A 19,255-nucleotide genomic window follows, 5' to 3' on the forward strand; every position below is an offset into this window, starting at 1 on the left:
GTCATTAAACATTATGCCAATTTTTACTTCTTGGCAAGAAGAGTACGAAGAGAAAAGGAATAAATCAATTTTTAAAAAATAATAAAAGAGCATTCCAGAAAACCTGCAAAGCAAAGAAAAAGGAAAAATATAATCACAAAATATTCACTATCTCAGCCCACTTAGCTGCATCTCTATGTAATCCTTTCTAGATCCCTGTATAAACATTAGTTGTAGATACAGATTAGCAATTTCAAAACAGTTTCCTTCCATCTCCCACTACTGTAGCATAAAGATTTCCACATGCTGTTACACAACAAGCACCCTGAGTAAGAAATAATACGCTATTTTCCAAATGAAGCTGTCAGAGTTTACTCCAGCTTTTCTTTACTGCTGGACATACAGATGGCTTCCAACCTGTAAACAATTTGTACGACCAACTTTCTCCACATTTGGAAATTTCTTTAGAGTCAAGGAAGTGCTAGACATGAGATGACAGAGTCAAAGGATACAAATACTTTTGTGGCTAATAAGTATTGTCAAGCACATTTCCTGAAGAACTAAACAAATTTACAAGGCCAAAAAATAAATTTCACCATATCCTTTGTCAGCATTAAGTTATAGATATTTTGCCTGTTGTTTTCCTTATTTACTTTTTTAGAGACAAGGTCTCACTCTGTGGCCCAGGCTGGAGTGCAGTGGTGTGATCGTGGTTCACTGAAGCCTCTAATGTCTGGGTTCAAATGATCCTCTCAACTTAGCCTCCTAAGTAGCTAGGACTACAGGCACATGCCACCATGCCGGGCTAATTTATATTTTTTTGTAGAGATGGGAGTCTCACTATATTGACCAGACTAGTCTCAAACTCCTGGCCTCAAGTGATCCTCCTGCCTTGGCTTCTCAAAGCGCTGGCATAAGCCACCACACCTGGTCCTTGTCTCTTTTTTGTTTTGTTTTTAAAGACAGAGTCTCGCTCATTCACACAGGCTGGGAGTACAGTGGCATGACCTCAGTTCACTGCAACCTCCACCTCCCAGGCTCAAGCAATCCTCGTGCTCCAGCCACCAAAGTAGCTGGGATTACAGGCACATGGCACCATGCCCAGCTAATCTGCGTATCGTCAGTAGAGATGATGTTTTGCCATGTTTGCCAGGCTGGTCTTGAACTCCTGGCCTCAAGTGATCTGCCTGCCTTGGCCTCCCAAAGCACTGGGATTACAGGCGTGAGTCATCATGCCCAGCCCCCTTGTCTGTTCTTAACTGAACGGTAACTTCCTGTTGCATGGACTCCCTGTGAAGTCACACTGACTTTGGTGACTTAAAAGGAGCAGGGACCTCTAATGAACTAGTTTAAAAGGACTCAACTTGAAAGGATTTAAAATTATACCCAATTTTTGAAAACCGTTAACTGTTTAAACCATTATAGTTTGTTTGCTCTGAACAATACTGTAATGTGGTTACGATACTAACCACTACTTTTATTTTTTTACCAAACAACATTTACCTAAGTGGAATGAATACAAAAGAATACCACAAAACAGCATAACCAAGAAAACTGGAAACAATTTACATGCTCACGAAGGTTATTTCACATCTTAACTGCTTTGGAAATAACCATCAGAATAACTTTGTGACCGTGTTGAGGTAAGTGCTTTCAATCTCTGGTATTATTAACAATTTCAGATTAAATCCACTGCCGGTGATTATTCTTCCAATACAACAAAACTTCTGTTACTCTAACACAACTGTTCTCACTGTGCGGCTCCAGAGCAGCGGCATCAGCTTCCCCTGGGCATCGGTGAGCAGCAAGACAGGATCCAACCCAGACTTACTGAATCAGAAACTCTGGGGACGGGTCCAGCAATCTGCATTTTAACAAGCTCTCTAAGTAAAACCCACATTTTGAGAGCCACTGCCCTAATATAATTTGCACCTCTCTGTTATTCTAGAATTCTAGAAGGAAAAGCTCATTAGAAAATAGCATTCTACAAAGGCTCACAAGGGAACCAGAGAGTCTCAAACAGGACTCTACACAAGAGGGTAACCTCAAGTCACGCCTGCCCACACCAGGTTTGGGGTAGAGTTTCACACATGTTCACATTCCGAGCCAGTAGTGTTCTAGGTGATCAGCAGCAGGCACACCAGAAATTGACCCTGTGAGCTCCTTTACTCACCCCACATCTCTAGAGCAAGAAAAAGGGACTAGAAAAAAAGCAAGGAACGAGGAGTATTTGTGTGGAAATGGAAACAATATGAACAACATTATGTTTAAGTGTATTCACTATATTGATCAAAGACCAGAATAAAACTGAAAGTGACAAAGACAGGAACGAGATTTGGAGATTACACACATTTGCCTAGGGTGCGTAGAGTAAATGTCGAAGAACACTATGCACACGAAGAACACCCGTGTGCATTAATGCTGCTGACTAGCATTAATGCACACGGGAATCCCCCAGGAGCAACCTGTTAAAACGCAGACGCTCATTCCTCAGGACTGGCGTGGGTCCAAAGCCCACATTTCCAACAGGCTCCCAGACAATGTCTTGCTGCTGCTCCATGGACCACACTTTGAGGGCAAGAATATACATAACTGACGGTTCAGATCTTTCTATTTCTAGCATAAATGAGAAACTCCTGAGTTAAATGTAATAAACATTAATTTAACTGACACAACTCCCAGTAAGAGGAATTTCTCTAATAGTAATTATAATTTGTCTCATAATAGAATTTATAATTAAGGTATTTTAATTATACAAAACATGGAGACCCATGGAGAAGAAGGTTTCTATAAAGGGAAGAGGTCTTTGCTCAGGACTCGCTACCTCTGACAAGAAGGGTAAACAAGACGGCAGGTTGATTCGGAAAGGTTTCCTCCCGCTGGTGACTAATGAGTTACTACCTGAGAGTTCACAAAACCTTGAGAAAATGGGTGCAATCTGGGTGCTAATGGCCAAATTCCACAAGGATTATCCAGGAGCCATAAGAATCTTCACCCACTGCTGACACAAAAAACTAGGACACACAACTAGAGCAAACAGAGGGCCTCCATTCCAGCCTACAATCATCAAATGATCTGACCACACAAACCTCATCCCCACAAGGATAGGTCATGAGAAAACACAGGTCCACTAAACCAAAGTCCAATCCATGCCAGACTAATCAGGTCAGAATCACAGACGAGTAGGACACAGGCCTCTATATCTAAAGCCTCCCTGGGGATTCCAAGGCACAATCAGTGTACATGTATATACTTGCCAGCTACGGCAAAGGCTACATACATTACTGTGCAGGGCTCTCTCCTAGAAACAATTAAATCTAATCATGAAGAAGCAACTCAGACTGTGAGATATCCCATAAGACAACTCTCCTGGACTCTTAAAAAATGTCATCGTAAAAGACAAAAGACTAGAAAAAAAAATGGCAGAGAACTCTTCCAGATTCAAGGAGACCAAAGAGACACAACTCTGTAATATGTAATCTGGACCAAAACAAATACAAAAAACAGTTGTAGAAGGTCATTACAAAGACACCGGAGACATGTGAATAGAAATTGTTTTTTAATATTACTATATCAAGGTTCCATTTCTGAGGTCAGCTAACAGTACTGTGGAGAAGTCCTAGCACTCAGGATACACATGCGGGAAACGTCAGACATGTTATGTCAGGATGTCTGCAATGTATTTCCAAATGGCGCAGGAAAAAGTATGACCATGTGTGTATGCAAACATACAAATAAACTACTAATGTAGTTACTATAAGTACTACACAAACACACACATGCAGACACACACACACACCATGCACACGTGCAGATGATGGAGATAAAGCAAATGTGACACACTAACAACTGGTGAATCTAAGTGAAGGGCATTTGGATGCTCATTATATTAGTCTTTCAACTATTTCTAGGTTTTAAACTTTTCAAAACAAACAAGTGAAGAACAAAAAGGCAAACTCCTTCATTATGCTAAGCTTATTTAAAACAAAAGTTTTCGGCCAAGCACCTTGGCTCACGCCTATAATCCCAGCACCTTGGGAGGCTGAGGCAGGTGAATAACTTGAGCCTAGGAGTTTGAGACCAGCCTGGGCACCACAGTGAGACCCCATCTCTATAAAAAATACAAAAATTAGCCAGGCATGGTGGCAAGCACCTGTGGTCCCTTCTACACAGGAGGTTGAGGTAGGAAGATCACCTGAGCACAGAAGGCGGAGGGTGCAGTCAGCTGAGATCACGCATCTTAGCGCAGAGGACAGATTAAAACCCTGTTTTTTATTAAAAAAAAGTTTTCAATAAAAGATGAACGAGACAAGTACTTTAATAATCTGTTTATTTTATTATTATTATTATTTTGAGACAGAGTCTTGCTCTGTCTCCTAGGCACAATCTCTGCTCACTGCAACCTCCACCTCCTGGGTTCAAGCTATTCTCCTGTCTGTCTCCCGTGTAGCTGGGATTACAGGCATCTGCCACCACGACTGGCTAATTTTTGTATTTTTGTAGAGATGGGGTTTCACCATGTTGGCCAGGCTGGTCTCAAACTCCTGACCTCAGGTGATCTGCCGGCCTCAGTCTCCCAAAGTGCTGGGATTACAGGCATGAGCCTCCATGCCCAGCCAATCTATTTTTTTGTGAGACAGGGTCTCACTCTGTTGTTCAGGCTGGAAGTGCAGTGATGTGATCATGGCTCACTGCAGCCTCTACCTCCAGAGTAGCTGGGACAACATGCTCATGCCACCACACCCAGTTAATGTTTTAAAATGTTTTTGTAGAGATAGGTCTCCCGTTGTTTGCTGGTCTCGAGCTTCTGGGCTCAAGCAATCCTCCCACGTTAGCCTCCCAAAGTGCTGGAATTACAAGCATGAGCTACCCTGACCTGCCTTTGTATATACTTGAATTTAAGAAAAGTACAACTGCTCTGTTTAATAAATGCAGTCTGTTTTCTACTGCAAGGGTGCACTAAGAGTTATTTCAGATTTAGTTAGAAATAAATGTCAGTTTTCATGCAACGAGATTTGCATATGAATTTTATCTATGAATGCAAATATATGTATTATAAACTGCACACCAAACAAATGTTCGATTCCTATAAGAACTTACATATAAATCTTATATGGTAAAATGAAGGAGCTGAGGTAAAGGCAAATGTAAGAGTTTAATATTCAAGAACATGCACAAATTCAACATTAATTCTATACCTGTGTCTGTCTTCAAAAAACTGGTACTCGATTCTTGCATCTCCTTTGGGTTGTGCTGACAGGAGAGCATCCACCTTCATTACCAAGTCACTTGCCCTGAAAGAAGGGGTCAGAGAAATCTTAGCATCTTTTTAACTGAAAGTTTTCCAATTATTGCCAAACACATCATCAGCCCAAATACTGAATGCTAACAAGATGGTTTGAACCAGGTATAAAGTCTGTACTGACAGGACTAAGAAAGAGTGATTAGTAGCATAACCTTGGAGAAGTTACTCATTTTCCCACACGTGAGATGGAGACAGCACCCACTCTGCATGACTCCAGTAAAACTGCATAAAACTCTGTAAGGCACCTAGCTGAGGCCCTGCCCCATTACAGGCTCTCACTATTATTTACATTCTCCCTTGTCCTTTTAAAACTATTACTTTTTATGACTATTAGAGTAATAATTCACTGGAAAATAAACACAAAGGCAAAAACTGAAATTACACAATATCAAGAAATAAGGCTCCGATATTTTGGCTTATAATTCTATAGTTTTAAAAACATAAACAAATTATACTAACCGACGGCCTGCTTTTTCACTTAAAACATATTATAAAAATCCTTTCCTTGGTTAATAAATACAGTGGGATTTCAATATTTTTGCTTGTTTGTTTTAGTCAGGGTCTCACTCTAGTTGCCCAGGGCTCGATCTCAGCACCCTCGAGCTTCCAGGCTCAGGTGATTCTCCCACCTCAGCCTCCCGAGTGTCTGGGACTATAGGCGTGCACCACCAGGCCCAGCTAATTTTCATGTATTTTTAGTACAGACAGGGTTTTGTCATGTTTCCCAGGCTGGTCTTGGACTCCTGGGCTCATGCAATCTGCCTGCCTTGACCCAAAGTGCTGGGATTACAGGCGTGAGCCACCGTGCCCGGCCTATTTCAATATATTTATGACTGCATAATGTTATATTTATGGACACAAAATAATCTAAATATTCAACCAACCAACTATTGAACATCTATGTTGTTTCTAATTTCACTATTATAATCAACACTGCAGTAAACCACTATTGTCCCTGCCCCTTCTAAAACTGATTTCCAACTGAAAAAGATCTTGAACTAAACCTGAAAAAAAAAAAAACTCCAACTTGCTGAACCAAACACTAAATCCTGAATAAGAATTTTAAAAGAGCACTTGCGAAATGTATTTGAACTGTAATTAAGCCCATACATTTTCTTTGAACCCAGCAAATACATCAAATTAACTATTTTGGTTCAACTTCTCAATATAGATGCCAAATATATACAATACAGGCCATTCTCTTGCTGTGATGGGTCACAGGGTTACAAAACACGTCAAGGGGCACTTGGTTACGTGGACTGGGGTGAGCAGGCCAACAAGAAACTCCCTGAAGGCTGATGAAGTACAATGATCAAAGTGTACAGAGCTAAGCTTCAGGGCAGCCATGGGGATGCAGACTGGGTCATGAATGAAAGCTGTGGCTGTCACGGGGAAGGGGCCACTCCAAGGTGGAGCAGCTCTGGCACTAATGAAAACCCGACGCAGACAAGGTAATTTTGGGAAGCCTAAGAGTTTTAGCATTCGTCTTTTGGCCCCATGACTACCCGATTTCCCTAAATTCACCCAGGAAAGATAGACAGCCATCTCTCGTTGGCAAAAGGCAAGTCTTCAAAGCACAGTCTGGCAATTACATCACCCAAAAAGACTCCAAGGAGCTCCCTGCAATGGTCCAACAGCACGCCACACCAAGCCTATGCCTGTGACATGGCTGCTTTGAGTCACAAGGACCTCCTGGCCTACATCAAGGGAAGCGTTTCACAGGTCGGGACAAGGGGCATCACTCAGGAGTCACTGAGGTAAGAGGGATCCTCCTTATCTGTAGCCCCAGTACTGGCCAAAATGAGAAAAGATTTCTTCCCAGGTCATACAAGACATGGCAACAGCTGACTCTGACAGCTATCCAAGTCAACACTTCTCTAAAACATGCTCTTGAACTCTGTAGTATGAGGACGTAAGAAAAAAACTCAGTAGAACTTTTTTTTTTTTTTTTTGAGACAGAGTCTCACTCTGTACCCAGGCTGGAGTGCAGTGGCGCAATCTCGGCTCACTGCAACCTCCCGAGCAGAACTTTTAACTTTTATGTCCTCCAACTATGCATCAAAGAACACATCTCCACAGAACGGGAGAAAATGTTTACAAATCATGTATCTGGTAAGAAAGTGACATCCAGAATGTATAAAGAACTGCCACATCTCAACAACGAAAAACAACACAATTAAAAATGGGCAAAGGACTTGAATAGACATTTTCCCAAAGATATATAAACGGCCAATCTGCACATGACAAGATGCTCAGCATCACCAATCATTAGGGAAATGTGAATCAAACCACAAGGAGACAGCACTTCATACCCACGAGGGTGGCTATTATGAAAAGCAAACAAACAAACCAACCCCTCCCCCCACCAGAAAATTACAAGTGCTGTGAGGATGTGGAGAAACCGGAACCCTGAGCATTGTCAACAGGAATGTAAAATGGTACAGCCACTGTGGGAAAGGTATTGTGGCTCCTCAAAAATTAAACACAGAAATAGATCTTCCAACTACCCAGTTATTTGATATTTAACGCAGAATCTACGTATACATAACTATGGACTCCAGGGTTCATCCAAACAATTCATTTTCTTCCATTAAGAGAAATAACACACTAAAATAATCAGCTTATAATAATACTGACAGAATTAAAATTAAAAAACCAACAACAACCAATTCATCACAGCTTTGAAGATACAAGGGAAACAACTCAGTATTCTGCACTGGTAAATAAAAGAAAGATTTAAACTGCCTTTCCTTTCCTGAACACAATAAAACTGAAGGGTAACCAAACAGATAATGAGGAAAAGTATCATTTTACATAAGTATTCCAGGTAATAAATAAACTAGTCTCTTTACTTCTGCATATATTTGAAATTTTCCACAACCAAAAATCATAAAAATAAAAAGAGAGAACTAATTCCGTTCTTTAAAGAGTACCCTACAAAATAAATTATCTTGTTTCAACAGCAGCATACATTAAAACTGGAATTGAAGAGTACTGTTAGATTTTAAAACTGGAAATAAAACACCTTGGGATATGTAGTATGAGAAACAACATACAATCCTAACTGATCAATGAGGAAAGTCCAATTATATAACCCCGTAATTCCTCGTACGGCAAAACTTACACATCTTCTTCTACCCGAAGCTGTTGAATGTGAGATTTTATTTTCTGTCCTGAGGTTTTTAAGATGATATTTTCGAGGAGGTGGAAATCGTCTTGATTAAAGAGCTCACTATCCTCCAGTGGCCCAATGATCTGTGAAGGACAGAAGAGCGGGCGCTCAGAGCTGGAAGGCTGCCTGCACTCAGCAAGCTGGCAAGGAACCCTCTGGTGTCCTCAGGCTATCTCATATACCAGATCACCCTAAAGACCTGAGACAGGTACATGTCTAGATAAAATCAGTGAAATAATAGAAAGTGAAGCCCAAAACAAATACTTGTAGTTATTTACTTATCAATTCCTCAAGGACACAGTGTAAACCTGTGTGCATCACAGTATGTTACAGTAAGCAAACTCCAAAGTAAAATAAAATCGTAACGTAGTTTTCATTAATTCTCCCTGAATAAAAACAACAAAGACTACTTTATGTACAAAGGCCGTACCGCCTGACTTTCTGAGAGCCACCACACTCTCACCGCCTCACACAATCGCAGGACACAAATCCACAGCAGGAAGGCTCTATCATACGGGGATATTCGTCTGTGTCAAAAAGCACAGCTCCTTGGAAATAGGAGGCAGAAACATCAACGGCACTTCATAAACCCCAATCACCTTTGAAAAAAGAGTGGCTCTGTTTGAAGAGTTTACTAGCTTCAGAGGAGAATGCTGCAAAGACTGTTCACGGATCTAATGTGAAGTCAAGCTTGACAAATTCTCACCCTTCCATTGCTGATCACTGCCCTCTGTCCCTTCTTCAGCTTCAGAACATCCCTGCAGTACACGGCATGAGACAAAATGAAATCCATTTTGGAAGACTCAAAGACCTCTTTAAAAAGACTGAAATCCATTCCCTAGGAAAGTAATCATTATTAAGGAAAAATGGTCGTTATTAAGCAAATCATATAAACAAATAAACACAGTGAATAAACCATAAAATTTTCTTTCTCTGGGAAGTAATAACTAATTTTCATAATTAAGATGTGTCAATTTTCCAGTCTCCCCGCCATCTCCCTACTACTTAGAGTAACTGCTATTTCCTTATCTTTTCCTGTGATTTGTTCGACTGGCAGACTATTCATCATTCCTTCACTCTGCATTTTTAAATCTTGCTAATTTCCAGTGACAGCCTCTTTTCCTAACTGAAACGTCAAATAGTGTATACTCATCATTCTGTAAAAAATTTAAAAACTACAAAACTGTGATAAGTAACAAAATATAAATGAATAAACACAGGCTTATTCTGGAAACACATCAAGAACACATAAGCCTTGAACCCGTAACTGGCTCACAAGTTGCTCTATAAATAAGCCATATTGTCTCTTTTAAAAACTGTGCCTAACAAATGGCCCCACGCTTAAAACTCACAAAAGCTCAAATCATGCACCGCACGAAAGCTAGGCAAGGTTAAAAGCAATAAAGGGAACGTGACAGAATTATTTCTTGGAAATATTCTTCCAAATTAAAAAAGAATTCCCTGAGACTCAGGACTAAAATGACAAATCACGATCATGAACGGACCATGGAAGCTGTAGTGGGTTCTGTCTGTTCTGTCTGCTTCCGCGGCAGACAGAATGGGGCAGCCTCATGAGAGGCTCGGAGCCTTACCCCAACAGAGAACTCTGCAATGTCAGCTCCTGCAGCCAGGGCCTCTGCAGCCCCCTCCTTGGCCATTTTGGTGATGAAGTTCTTAGCAGCGTTGGAAGTCTGAGTTTGGAGAGCTGCCCAGATTGCTCTGGAGATCTGAGTGTTCTCGTAGCTTATCTCTTTGGCAGGATTATTGATCATGCTTATTCTAACATTGTTACTGGATTTCTGTTCACAAAATGGGAAATGGGAGTCATATTGTAGATATTTTTGAACTTAAAAAGCAGCATTAACATCGGTCATGTTCAATAAGTAGCAAATAATATCTCTCTTAAAAGTCTCAGGCCGGGCGCAATGGCTCACGCCTGTAATCCCAGCACTTTGGGAGGCCGAAGCGGGCAGATTACGAGGTCAGGAATTCAAGACCAGCCTGGTTAATAGAGTGAAACCCCGTCTCTACTAAAAATACAAAAAATTAGCCGGGCGTGGTGGCGGGAAGCTGTGGCAGGAGAATCGCTTGAACCCGGGACGTGGAGGTTGCAGTGAGCCGAGATTGCGCCACTGCACTCCAGCCTGGGTGACAAAGCAAGACTCCATCTCAAAAAAAAGAAAAAACAGTCTCGCCCAGGCACAGTGGCTCATGCCTGTAATCCCAGCACTTTGGAAAGCCGAGGCAGGCAGATCACGAGGTCAGGAGATCGAGACCATCCTGGCTAACATGGTGAAACCCTGTCTCCACTAAAAAAATACAAAAATATTAGCCAGGCGTGGTGGTGGACGCCTGTAGTCCCAGCTACTCGGGAGGCTGAGGCAGGAGAATGGCGTGAACCTGGGAGGTGGAGCTTGCAGTGAGCCGAGATCACGCCACCGCATTCCAGCCTGGGCGACAGAGCAAGAATCTGTCCCAAAAAAAAAAAAAAGTCTCAAGCAGTTCTCTGCATTCAGAATAAAATTAAAATGCCATCATCAAGCACTCAAAACCTTACATGAAGTGGCCCCCAGCCCACCTTTCCAACTTCATTTCTTACCACCCCCGTAAATATAGCATAAATTACAGACCCTCAGAGTCCCATCTCTACCCAACACATTCTGTATTCTTCTACCACACTTGTGTTAGAAGTGTTTTCAGTGCTCTGCTCAAACCCTTCTTCATTCACATGGCCTTCCCAAAACAGGGCTCGTACCAATAACATAAGCAACAGAAATTTATATTTGGGTGTACCAAAAGACATACAAGGATATTCGTCGCAGCAGTCTTAGAATAGCACCAAGCTAAAAACCCAGCTGTCCTTCAAATAACTTCAACAAACAAAACTTTGTGGTACAGCCATACGATGTAATACTACAGAACGAAAAAGGATTATTATATACACCTACCTGTAACAACATGAATAAATCTCACAAAAGATTGGGGAAAGACGACAAACACAAATGAAATTGCATAAGATTCCATTTTACTAAACTAAAAGATAGGCAAACCTATTCGCTAATATGAGAAGCGGGAAGAGGGGTAGTGTCTAGGCACAAGTGTGGGAGGGCTTTCAGGAATTTGAGAATTCTCTATTTTTTGACCTGAGTGGTGGTCACAAGAGTGTGTTCTCTTTGTGACACTGTGTATCCTATGATTTGAGCACTTCTTGTGAACCTACATTTTACTTCAATTAAAATAGTTATTAAAAAATGCAACTCTCCTTCCCCATTCTCCCACCTTACCACCATGTGAAGATTTATGCATTTGTGTTAGAGTGCCTTTCACATATAACTACTGCCCTTAGCTAGAACTGCCCTGATCTAACTTCGAATTGACCACAGCATTTGGTTCACTCCTTGAACAATAAAGGCACTCGGCACATGAGTGAAACTGAAACCACCTGGATAGTTCCTTATTTCAGTAAGCCTCCCCAGGTATAGGGTGGAAGGGGGACCATGAGGAGGGTTGTGAGGCATGGATGAAGACGCAAACTGAAACAGCTCAGGAAGAATAATTTTGCCATCTCATCCTCCAACAATGACACTCTCCAGAACAATCAGCTGCTTCCCAACCACCTGCCACTGCCACTCACTCAAGCCCAGCTATTCACGGCAGCGTATCTTTTCAGAACGTCTATGTGTGTATCCCTCAGTGCATCTGGATCTACTTCTACTAAACACACACACTACCATTCCTGTGTGCTACTACCCCCACGTCCAGACCTCTGGCGTGGTGAGGACCCCATCTCCCCGATACAGCAGACAACACAATTGTTGGAGCAACTCTGCTCCAAGAACATGAACAGGCATGTGATAAAACTTGTCTATGATGAGGATCTCGCTATTTATTTTTTTCTCTGTAAGAATCTACCCCGTTCAACAAAGCCTGGATACTGCAGTCTTAGATCTCTTTTCTTGAGAGCTGGCAGAGCTCTATAGATACGATGCTCCGTTCCCTCGAGCATTAAGAAAGCAGGACTCCGAACTCCCACTGAACAACCCAAGCCGCACAGCGACGCCCATGAGGACAGCTACAGCTGCAAACGAAAACATAAAATGAAGTCACAGATACTTGCCTGATGTTTGATGGCATCATACAGTAACTGCCGTCCAGAAGGGCTATCAAAATCCCCAACAATCCAAAAAGTGACTGGCCTAATAAAAGAATCATCTGTAGAAAAACAAAAACAGTTAATTGAGTTGGAGGAGAAAAGCACATTCTGTGTTTCAACGTTCTGAAAATGAAATTGACCAAATAATTTGTGAGAACCATGCAAAAAGAAGAAAATGACAAGCTTAATAAAGATAGAAGAAAAACTGGTAAACCTTTACTATAATGAAAGCAGGGGAATCTTCCCACAGAATTTAGTTACAGACTAGGAACATGCACTGATTAATTCTACTGTGGTCTGGGCATCTGTTAGCATGTAAAATGAAAAACAGCCTTTGAACATGTGGGTAACATATTGTCATTTTTAATCATATTAATTTGTTATTTTCTGAAAATAATTCTTCGCAAATGTTTATACAGAATGTATCTACATTGGCCAGGTGCGGTGACTCATGCCTGTAATCCTAGCACTTCAGGAGGCCGAGGTGGGTGGATCACTTGAGGTCAGGAGTTCAAAACCAGCCTGGCCAACATGGTGAAACCCCGTCCCTACTAAAAATACAAAAAATTTAGCTGGGCGTGGTGGCACGCGCCTGTAATCCCAGCTACTTGGAAGGCTGAGGCAGGAGAATCACTTGAAATCACCTGAACCCAGAAGGTGGAGCTTGCAGTGAGCCGAGATCATGGTACTGCACTCCAGCCTGGGTGATGGGGCAAGACTCCGTCTCAAAAAAAAAATAATAATAATAATAATCTACATTGATATAGCTTCCTGTTACCCACAGATTCCAGAAACAGTACAATTAAGTGTTGATAAATTCTAAACTACAATGGTCGCAGAAATCAAAGAAGAAAATTAAGAAATAGAACATTTTGAAGTTTTAAGTTACCATAGATTTCCTTGGAAGACATTCCTGGACAAAGGTAAAGAGAAGAGAGTAGAAAAAAAGAAAGTATCATTTCTGTAATGAATGCCTACTGTAACAGTCAAAAGTCTAAACAATGGCTAACATGGTCTATGGTTCTTCCTGCTGCTTAGTCCTGTCGGCATCATGGTGCTGTCCCAGTACCCTAAGAAACAGTTTCTTTAAAGAACCAAATGGAGTACTCACTTGTACTTTACATATAGCTGGGAAACCAGAACTTCTCTCAGGGAGAAACCACAGCGGGGATTTAAAAAGGCGGTAAAAATAGCTGCCTTAAAAGACAGCCAGTGCTTTTTTGAAGCACTGACCCAAAGGGGACAGAATCTGTCCACCACTAACGGGGCGTCATTTTACACAATCTTAGCCTAAATAAATACCTCTACCTAAAATCAGCTTCAAAGATTATACAAGGCTTTCTAAAACCAACTTTATCTTATAAACCCCAAAATAATATTAACCCTGTACTGTCATTTTTAATCCATTAACCCACTTTTATATCACAAATGTTTTTCCATTTGAACTATGAAATATTTTCCTTTTGACTAAAGTCAAAACGCAAAACAGGTAATATGAAATTTATGAAGACATTTGAAGTTTTAAACAAACGTATATTTTCAACAAATATACAAAGAATTAAATTTTAAATAGATATTTTCTAGACTCAAAGCACTATAAGAAATAATAAGAAAAATTATGAAGTCTCTCCCTTTTTTCTCTTGATTTGCACACTAAGATGAATATGCAAATACTTTCAAAAAAATGTTGAATGCAAGATAATAAGCCTCAAATGGATTACCTTTCTTTGTCAGATAGTTCATACTATTGGCTACAGCAGCAGTCTTGCCTGGGGAATCCAAGATAGTAAATCTAGCATAATCATCCACAAAGAAGTTATCTGGGAGAAAAAATGAAATACATATATATTAGTTCCAGTCCAATCTATTCTTAATATTCAACTGATAACCGACTTGATCATCATATAAGATTTATAGAAATGCGTGAGTGAAGTATATTAAGTTCCATGTTTACTGAACAACTTCACAGCATGGCCCCTATCCCTATTGAAGTCGCACATCAAAGACACAAGGCTGATGAAAACATACATATCTCACACAGCTATCATATAAGTACGTGTCAGTTTAATGGTTGAAATTCATCCCATTCCCATTCCTGTCACTTGTCAACTGGAGAACAGTCTCAAAGAGATCCCCTTAACTCATTTCTCCCTTCCCTAGTCCAACCAGTAAGTAAGCTCTTCCTGCTCCTATGGAGGAAGCAGGGGTTAAAGAGAAAATACATAAGAAAACTGATTTTTATTTTTCAGGTCTAACAAAATATCACCTTTTAGACCCTTAACAGAAATAAAAGGTCATTTCCACTCTTTTTAGATATGTCCCTTCTCCAATTAGTGTCAAAGGGCAATCCTCATTATTCATTTCCCCTCAGATTATTATTCCTAGAATTCCAGTTTCATCAAGTCATTCTCTTGCTCTAAACCACTCAGTAATTTCTTACAGGCTACAAAATGGTCTCCAGCCTAGTAGTGTAAACCCTCTAACAATCTCCCCAGTCTTAAACATTATTGCACCCTATACAAATGTCAGCCTTCTCATCACAGTCTGCCACACACACCCTGCCTGCCTACCCACCCATCTATTCATCTGTGCACACGCTCATCCATCTACACTGTTACTCGACAATGCACACTGAACACCTACTATCCATAGCATACTATTCAGGAAAACAGTAGAAAATAAGTCACACACGGTCCATGATATCATGCGGGGGAAGGGAGAGAACACCATGCCAGTAAAAATTAGTATCCTACTAAAAAGGTTCCAGGACACCAAAAGCCAAAGAAACCTGGGTGATAGTGCCACCACCACCAGGTCAGGAGGATGCCAGTGCCTCCTAATTGATGTCTGCACTGGGTTCAGCTGACAGGTGGCATCTTTGCCACTGCGGACTAGCGCTGTTTCATAGCTCACTGCTGCAACACTCAATGGAAAACGAAATTCTAAAATAAAACCACTATTATGTTCCTAATTCATGTGTATTCCAGAGACAACCCTTCAAGTTTAAAGGTTGTCTTAAACTTGAATAAACATGTTGAAAACAACAAATAGGACAAAGAGCCACAACACGCTCACCTTGCTCTACTGAAACTTCAGGAAAGAAAGGAAAACCCAGCTGTGAAGAAAAAGCTCACTTTCTGGGTAGTTTCTTTCTCAAATATAAGCCTACATTTATACTTTTTCCTCAGTGTGTGTGTGCTTATGTATAGAGGTGTGTATGTGTGTGTGTATATATATGTATTTTTCCTCTACCTAAAAGAAACTTTCAGTTTCAAGTATCTTAGAGATAATGCATTAAGTTAACAACCATAAATAGATTGATATGTTCATTATACTCAACTATAACAATAAATAGCTGGTTATGACTTCATTATACACATCTTTCCTTCCCCAGTGAGATTTCATGGGCTAGTGATGACAGCTCCATCTATTTCCAGGTGTTTGCTGAAGAGGCCTCAGAGTCTCGAGGAAGGCACAAGGAACAAATTGCACCTGGGCTTAACATATTTGGCCCTTGTAAGGTATTCTAGCACAAAACACCCAAGTGTCCACCAACTGAGGAACAGATACACGTGGACTATCCATAAAGTGGGCTATAAAAAGGAATGAAATGCTGACATACACAACAACATGCATAAGCCTTAACAACACGTTAAATTAAAGAAGCCAGGCACAAAAGGCTTCCAATTATATGAAATGTCTAGAATGGGCAAAGCCATAGAGACAGAAAGGAGATTAGTTGTTGCCAGGGGATAGGGGAAGGGAGGAACAGAGAGTGACTACTAATAGGTATATGGAATTTTGGGGAATTTTGGGGGGTGATGATAATGATATAAAATTAGACTGTGGTGATGACTGCACAAACTTTGTGAGGTTTTTTTCATTAAAAAACCACTGAATTGTATACTCTAAAAGGTTGAGTTCTACGGCATATACATTATATCTTGAGGAAGCTGCTAAAGGCCTTCCTAAGTTCTCACAGTGAAATTCAGTGAGATATTTGTTGACTGATTCTAGAATGAGGATGAAGGAAGAGAACTCTTTTTGACGAGGGGAGCCAACAATCCAGGCCCATTCTCATCATCTATTGTCTGTACAGTTGGCATTTAAATGGCACTAAATATGTTTCAAAGTTCACAGACTTTTGCCCAGGAAGATGTTTTCTTCTTTAGGAGGAAACTCTTGTGAATTTAGAAGCTCATACCATGAACTAAAGGTGCAAAGAGTTTACACATAAAATTTTTTCACAATCTTGGGCTATCCTCTGAACACTGCAGAAGATAACTGGATTAAAATCTGAAAAATGTTTAGATTAAAATCTGAAAAATGTAAAGACTCTGAAGCACAAGTCAAAAAAAGTGTAAGGTTGTTCCTGAAATGCTCCTTACTACTCGCTGTTAAATCCAGGTAGTCTCGTTCAGCTGTCAAAATCCTAGAATTGATTCGTGGAACAACGTTTGGCTGATTCATGATATACTCTACCACGTCTTGATCAGGGGGCACTTCACCCTGCAAGAAAAAAAAATAGGAGGTTGAGGGGGGAGTGTAAAGCAAATGTTAGCAATAATAATTCATTAGGAACTAAAAAATTATTAACTTTATAAACTGCTTCCTCTGTGCTAATAATAGTTAAGACAGAAGTTAGTATGTTATTGGTCCCTGTCACTGCCAAGCATACCTGGGCACGTCACCTACAGCATCTCTACCTCTATCAACAACGTGAGGCAGATATTGTTGTTGACATTCATTGCAAAGATGAGGAAGCTAAGGCACAGAAGGTTAAATAACTTACTCAAACCCCACAAAGCCAATGCAAAGTGATTATGAAATGCAAACCCAGGCCGGGAGTGGTGGCTCACGCCTGTAATCCCAGCACTTTGGGAAGCTGAGGCAGGCAGATCACTTGAGGTCATGAGTTCAAGACCAGCCTGGCCAACATGGTGAAACCCCATGAAACCCCATCTTTACTAAAAATACAAAAGTAGCCAGGCGTGGTGGCGGGTGCCTATAATCCCAACGACTCGGGAAGCTGAGGCAGGAGAATCACTTGAACTTGGGAGGCAGAGGTTGCGGTGAGCCAGGATCACGCCACTGCACTGGGCTACAGAGCGAAACTCCGTCTCAAGGAAGAAAAAAAAGAGAAAGCCAAAGGTCTTCTCTCAAGCAGTTAATATACTTTGTAATAAAAATACTCCCATCTTTGTTCAATCTCAGCCATCCAAGTAACCCTACATCTCCGGAGTCAGAATTACAATGAGCGGATGAGAGATCATTCGTTATTCATTCTTCCCTTTCGCACAGCTCATATTACAGAAATAGTCACACTTCTTGAGGGTGATCTCAGAGCCACGTGTCAACAACTATGCAAATGTGCAGATTTATCACACTTAAAATATTTAACATACAAACACACTTTAAAGCCATTTTCTTTTTTTTCCTTTGAGACAAGGTCTTGCTCTGTCACCCAGGCTGGAGTGCAGCAGTATAATCAGAACCACAGCTCACTGCAGCCTCAACTTCCAGGGCTCAAGGGATCCTTCCACCTTAACCTCCCAAATAGCTGGGACTACAGGCATGTGCCACCACGCCCAGCTGACCTTTGCATTTTTGTACAGATGGGGTTTCACCACACTGCCCACGCCAGTCTCAAACTCCTGGGCTCAAGAGATCCTCTCTCACTGTGCCCCACCTAAAGTCATTTTCAAGATAAAGATGTGAATCAAATATACACATTTAAGTCTAAATAATTCTAATTAGACATTGTTTGTAGCTATTTAATAAGGAGCATATGAACCAACCATAGAAATCAAAAGACAAAGGTATTAGATGGCTCACTGTCCATGTTGGTCCATGTACACAACTTTGGTCAAGATTACAAATCGACTTGACTCCAATTAGAAGCCTATCTAGTTCAAGGAGGGGAATTTGCCAAAGTCTACAAAAATTTTAAATGTAGGGGGGCAGGGCCTGGGGAAGGCACGGCAGGAGCCATGTCTGGCTGTGAAGGTGCTGCTGAAACAGCCCAAGAAGCAGGCCAAAGAGATGGACGAGGAAGGTAAGACTTTCAAGCAGAAACAAAAAGAGGAGCAGAATAAACAAAAACAGAAGCTAGGCCGGGCGCGGTGGCTCAAGCCTGTAATCCCAGCACTTTGGGAGGCCGAGACGGGCGGATCACGAGGTTAGGAGATCAAGACCATCCTGGCTAACACGGTGAAACCCCGTCTCTACTAAAAAATACAAAAAACTAGCCGGGTGCGGTGGCGGGCGCCTGTAGTCCCAGCTACTCGGGAGGCTGAGGCAGGAGAATGGCGTGAACCCGGGAGGCGGAGCTTGCAGTGAGCCGAGATCCGGCCATTGCACTCCAGCCTGGGCGGCAGAGTGAGACTCCTTCTCAAAAAAAAAAAAAAAAAAAACCAGAAGCTAAAATTGAAGTCTGTGGGGGAGGGGCCCCTGGCCGCAAGTGAAATTAAGAAATCTGGGCCGCGTGCAGTGGCTCATGCCTGTAATCCCAGCACTTTGGGAGGCTGAGGCGGGTGGATCACCCGAGGTCAGGAGTTCAAGACCAGCCTAGCCAACATGGCAAAACCCTGTCTCTACTAAAAATACAAAAATTAGCCAGGCGTGGTGGCGGGCGCCTATAATCCCA

General features: G+C 41.4%; 1 protein-coding gene across 2 annotated transcripts in view; it reads right to left on the reverse strand.

The window, feature by feature from the left end:
- The window catches only part of UGGT1 (UDP-glucose glycoprotein glucosyltransferase 1), a 108,436-nt gene that overhangs the window by 23,738 nt on the left and 65,443 nt on the right, over positions 1 to 19,255 (reverse strand). For both annotated transcript variants that reach the window (XM_025404765.1, XM_025404767.1), the window contains exons 19-26: positions 16,998 to 17,118; positions 14,331 to 14,429; positions 13,499 to 13,522; positions 12,574 to 12,668; positions 10,049 to 10,255; positions 9,163 to 9,294; positions 8,409 to 8,539; positions 5,178 to 5,273 (exon numbers count right to left, since the gene is read on the reverse strand). In XM_025404765.1, the coding sequence (XP_025260550.1) occupies positions 5,178 to 5,273; positions 8,409 to 8,539; positions 9,163 to 9,294; positions 10,049 to 10,255; positions 12,574 to 12,668; positions 13,499 to 13,522; positions 14,331 to 14,429; positions 16,998 to 17,118 (905 nt within the window). The remainder of the gene's footprint in view (positions 1 to 5,177; positions 5,274 to 8,408; positions 8,540 to 9,162; positions 9,295 to 10,048; positions 10,256 to 12,573; positions 12,669 to 13,498; positions 13,523 to 14,330; positions 14,430 to 16,997; positions 17,119 to 19,255) is intronic.

The sequence above is a fragment of the Theropithecus gelada genome, chromosome 12, assembly GCF_003255815.1.
Source record: "Theropithecus gelada isolate Dixy chromosome 12, Tgel_1.0, whole genome shotgun sequence".
In the NCBI taxonomy this organism is placed as follows: Eukaryota; Metazoa; Chordata; class Mammalia; order Primates; family Cercopithecidae; genus Theropithecus; species Theropithecus gelada.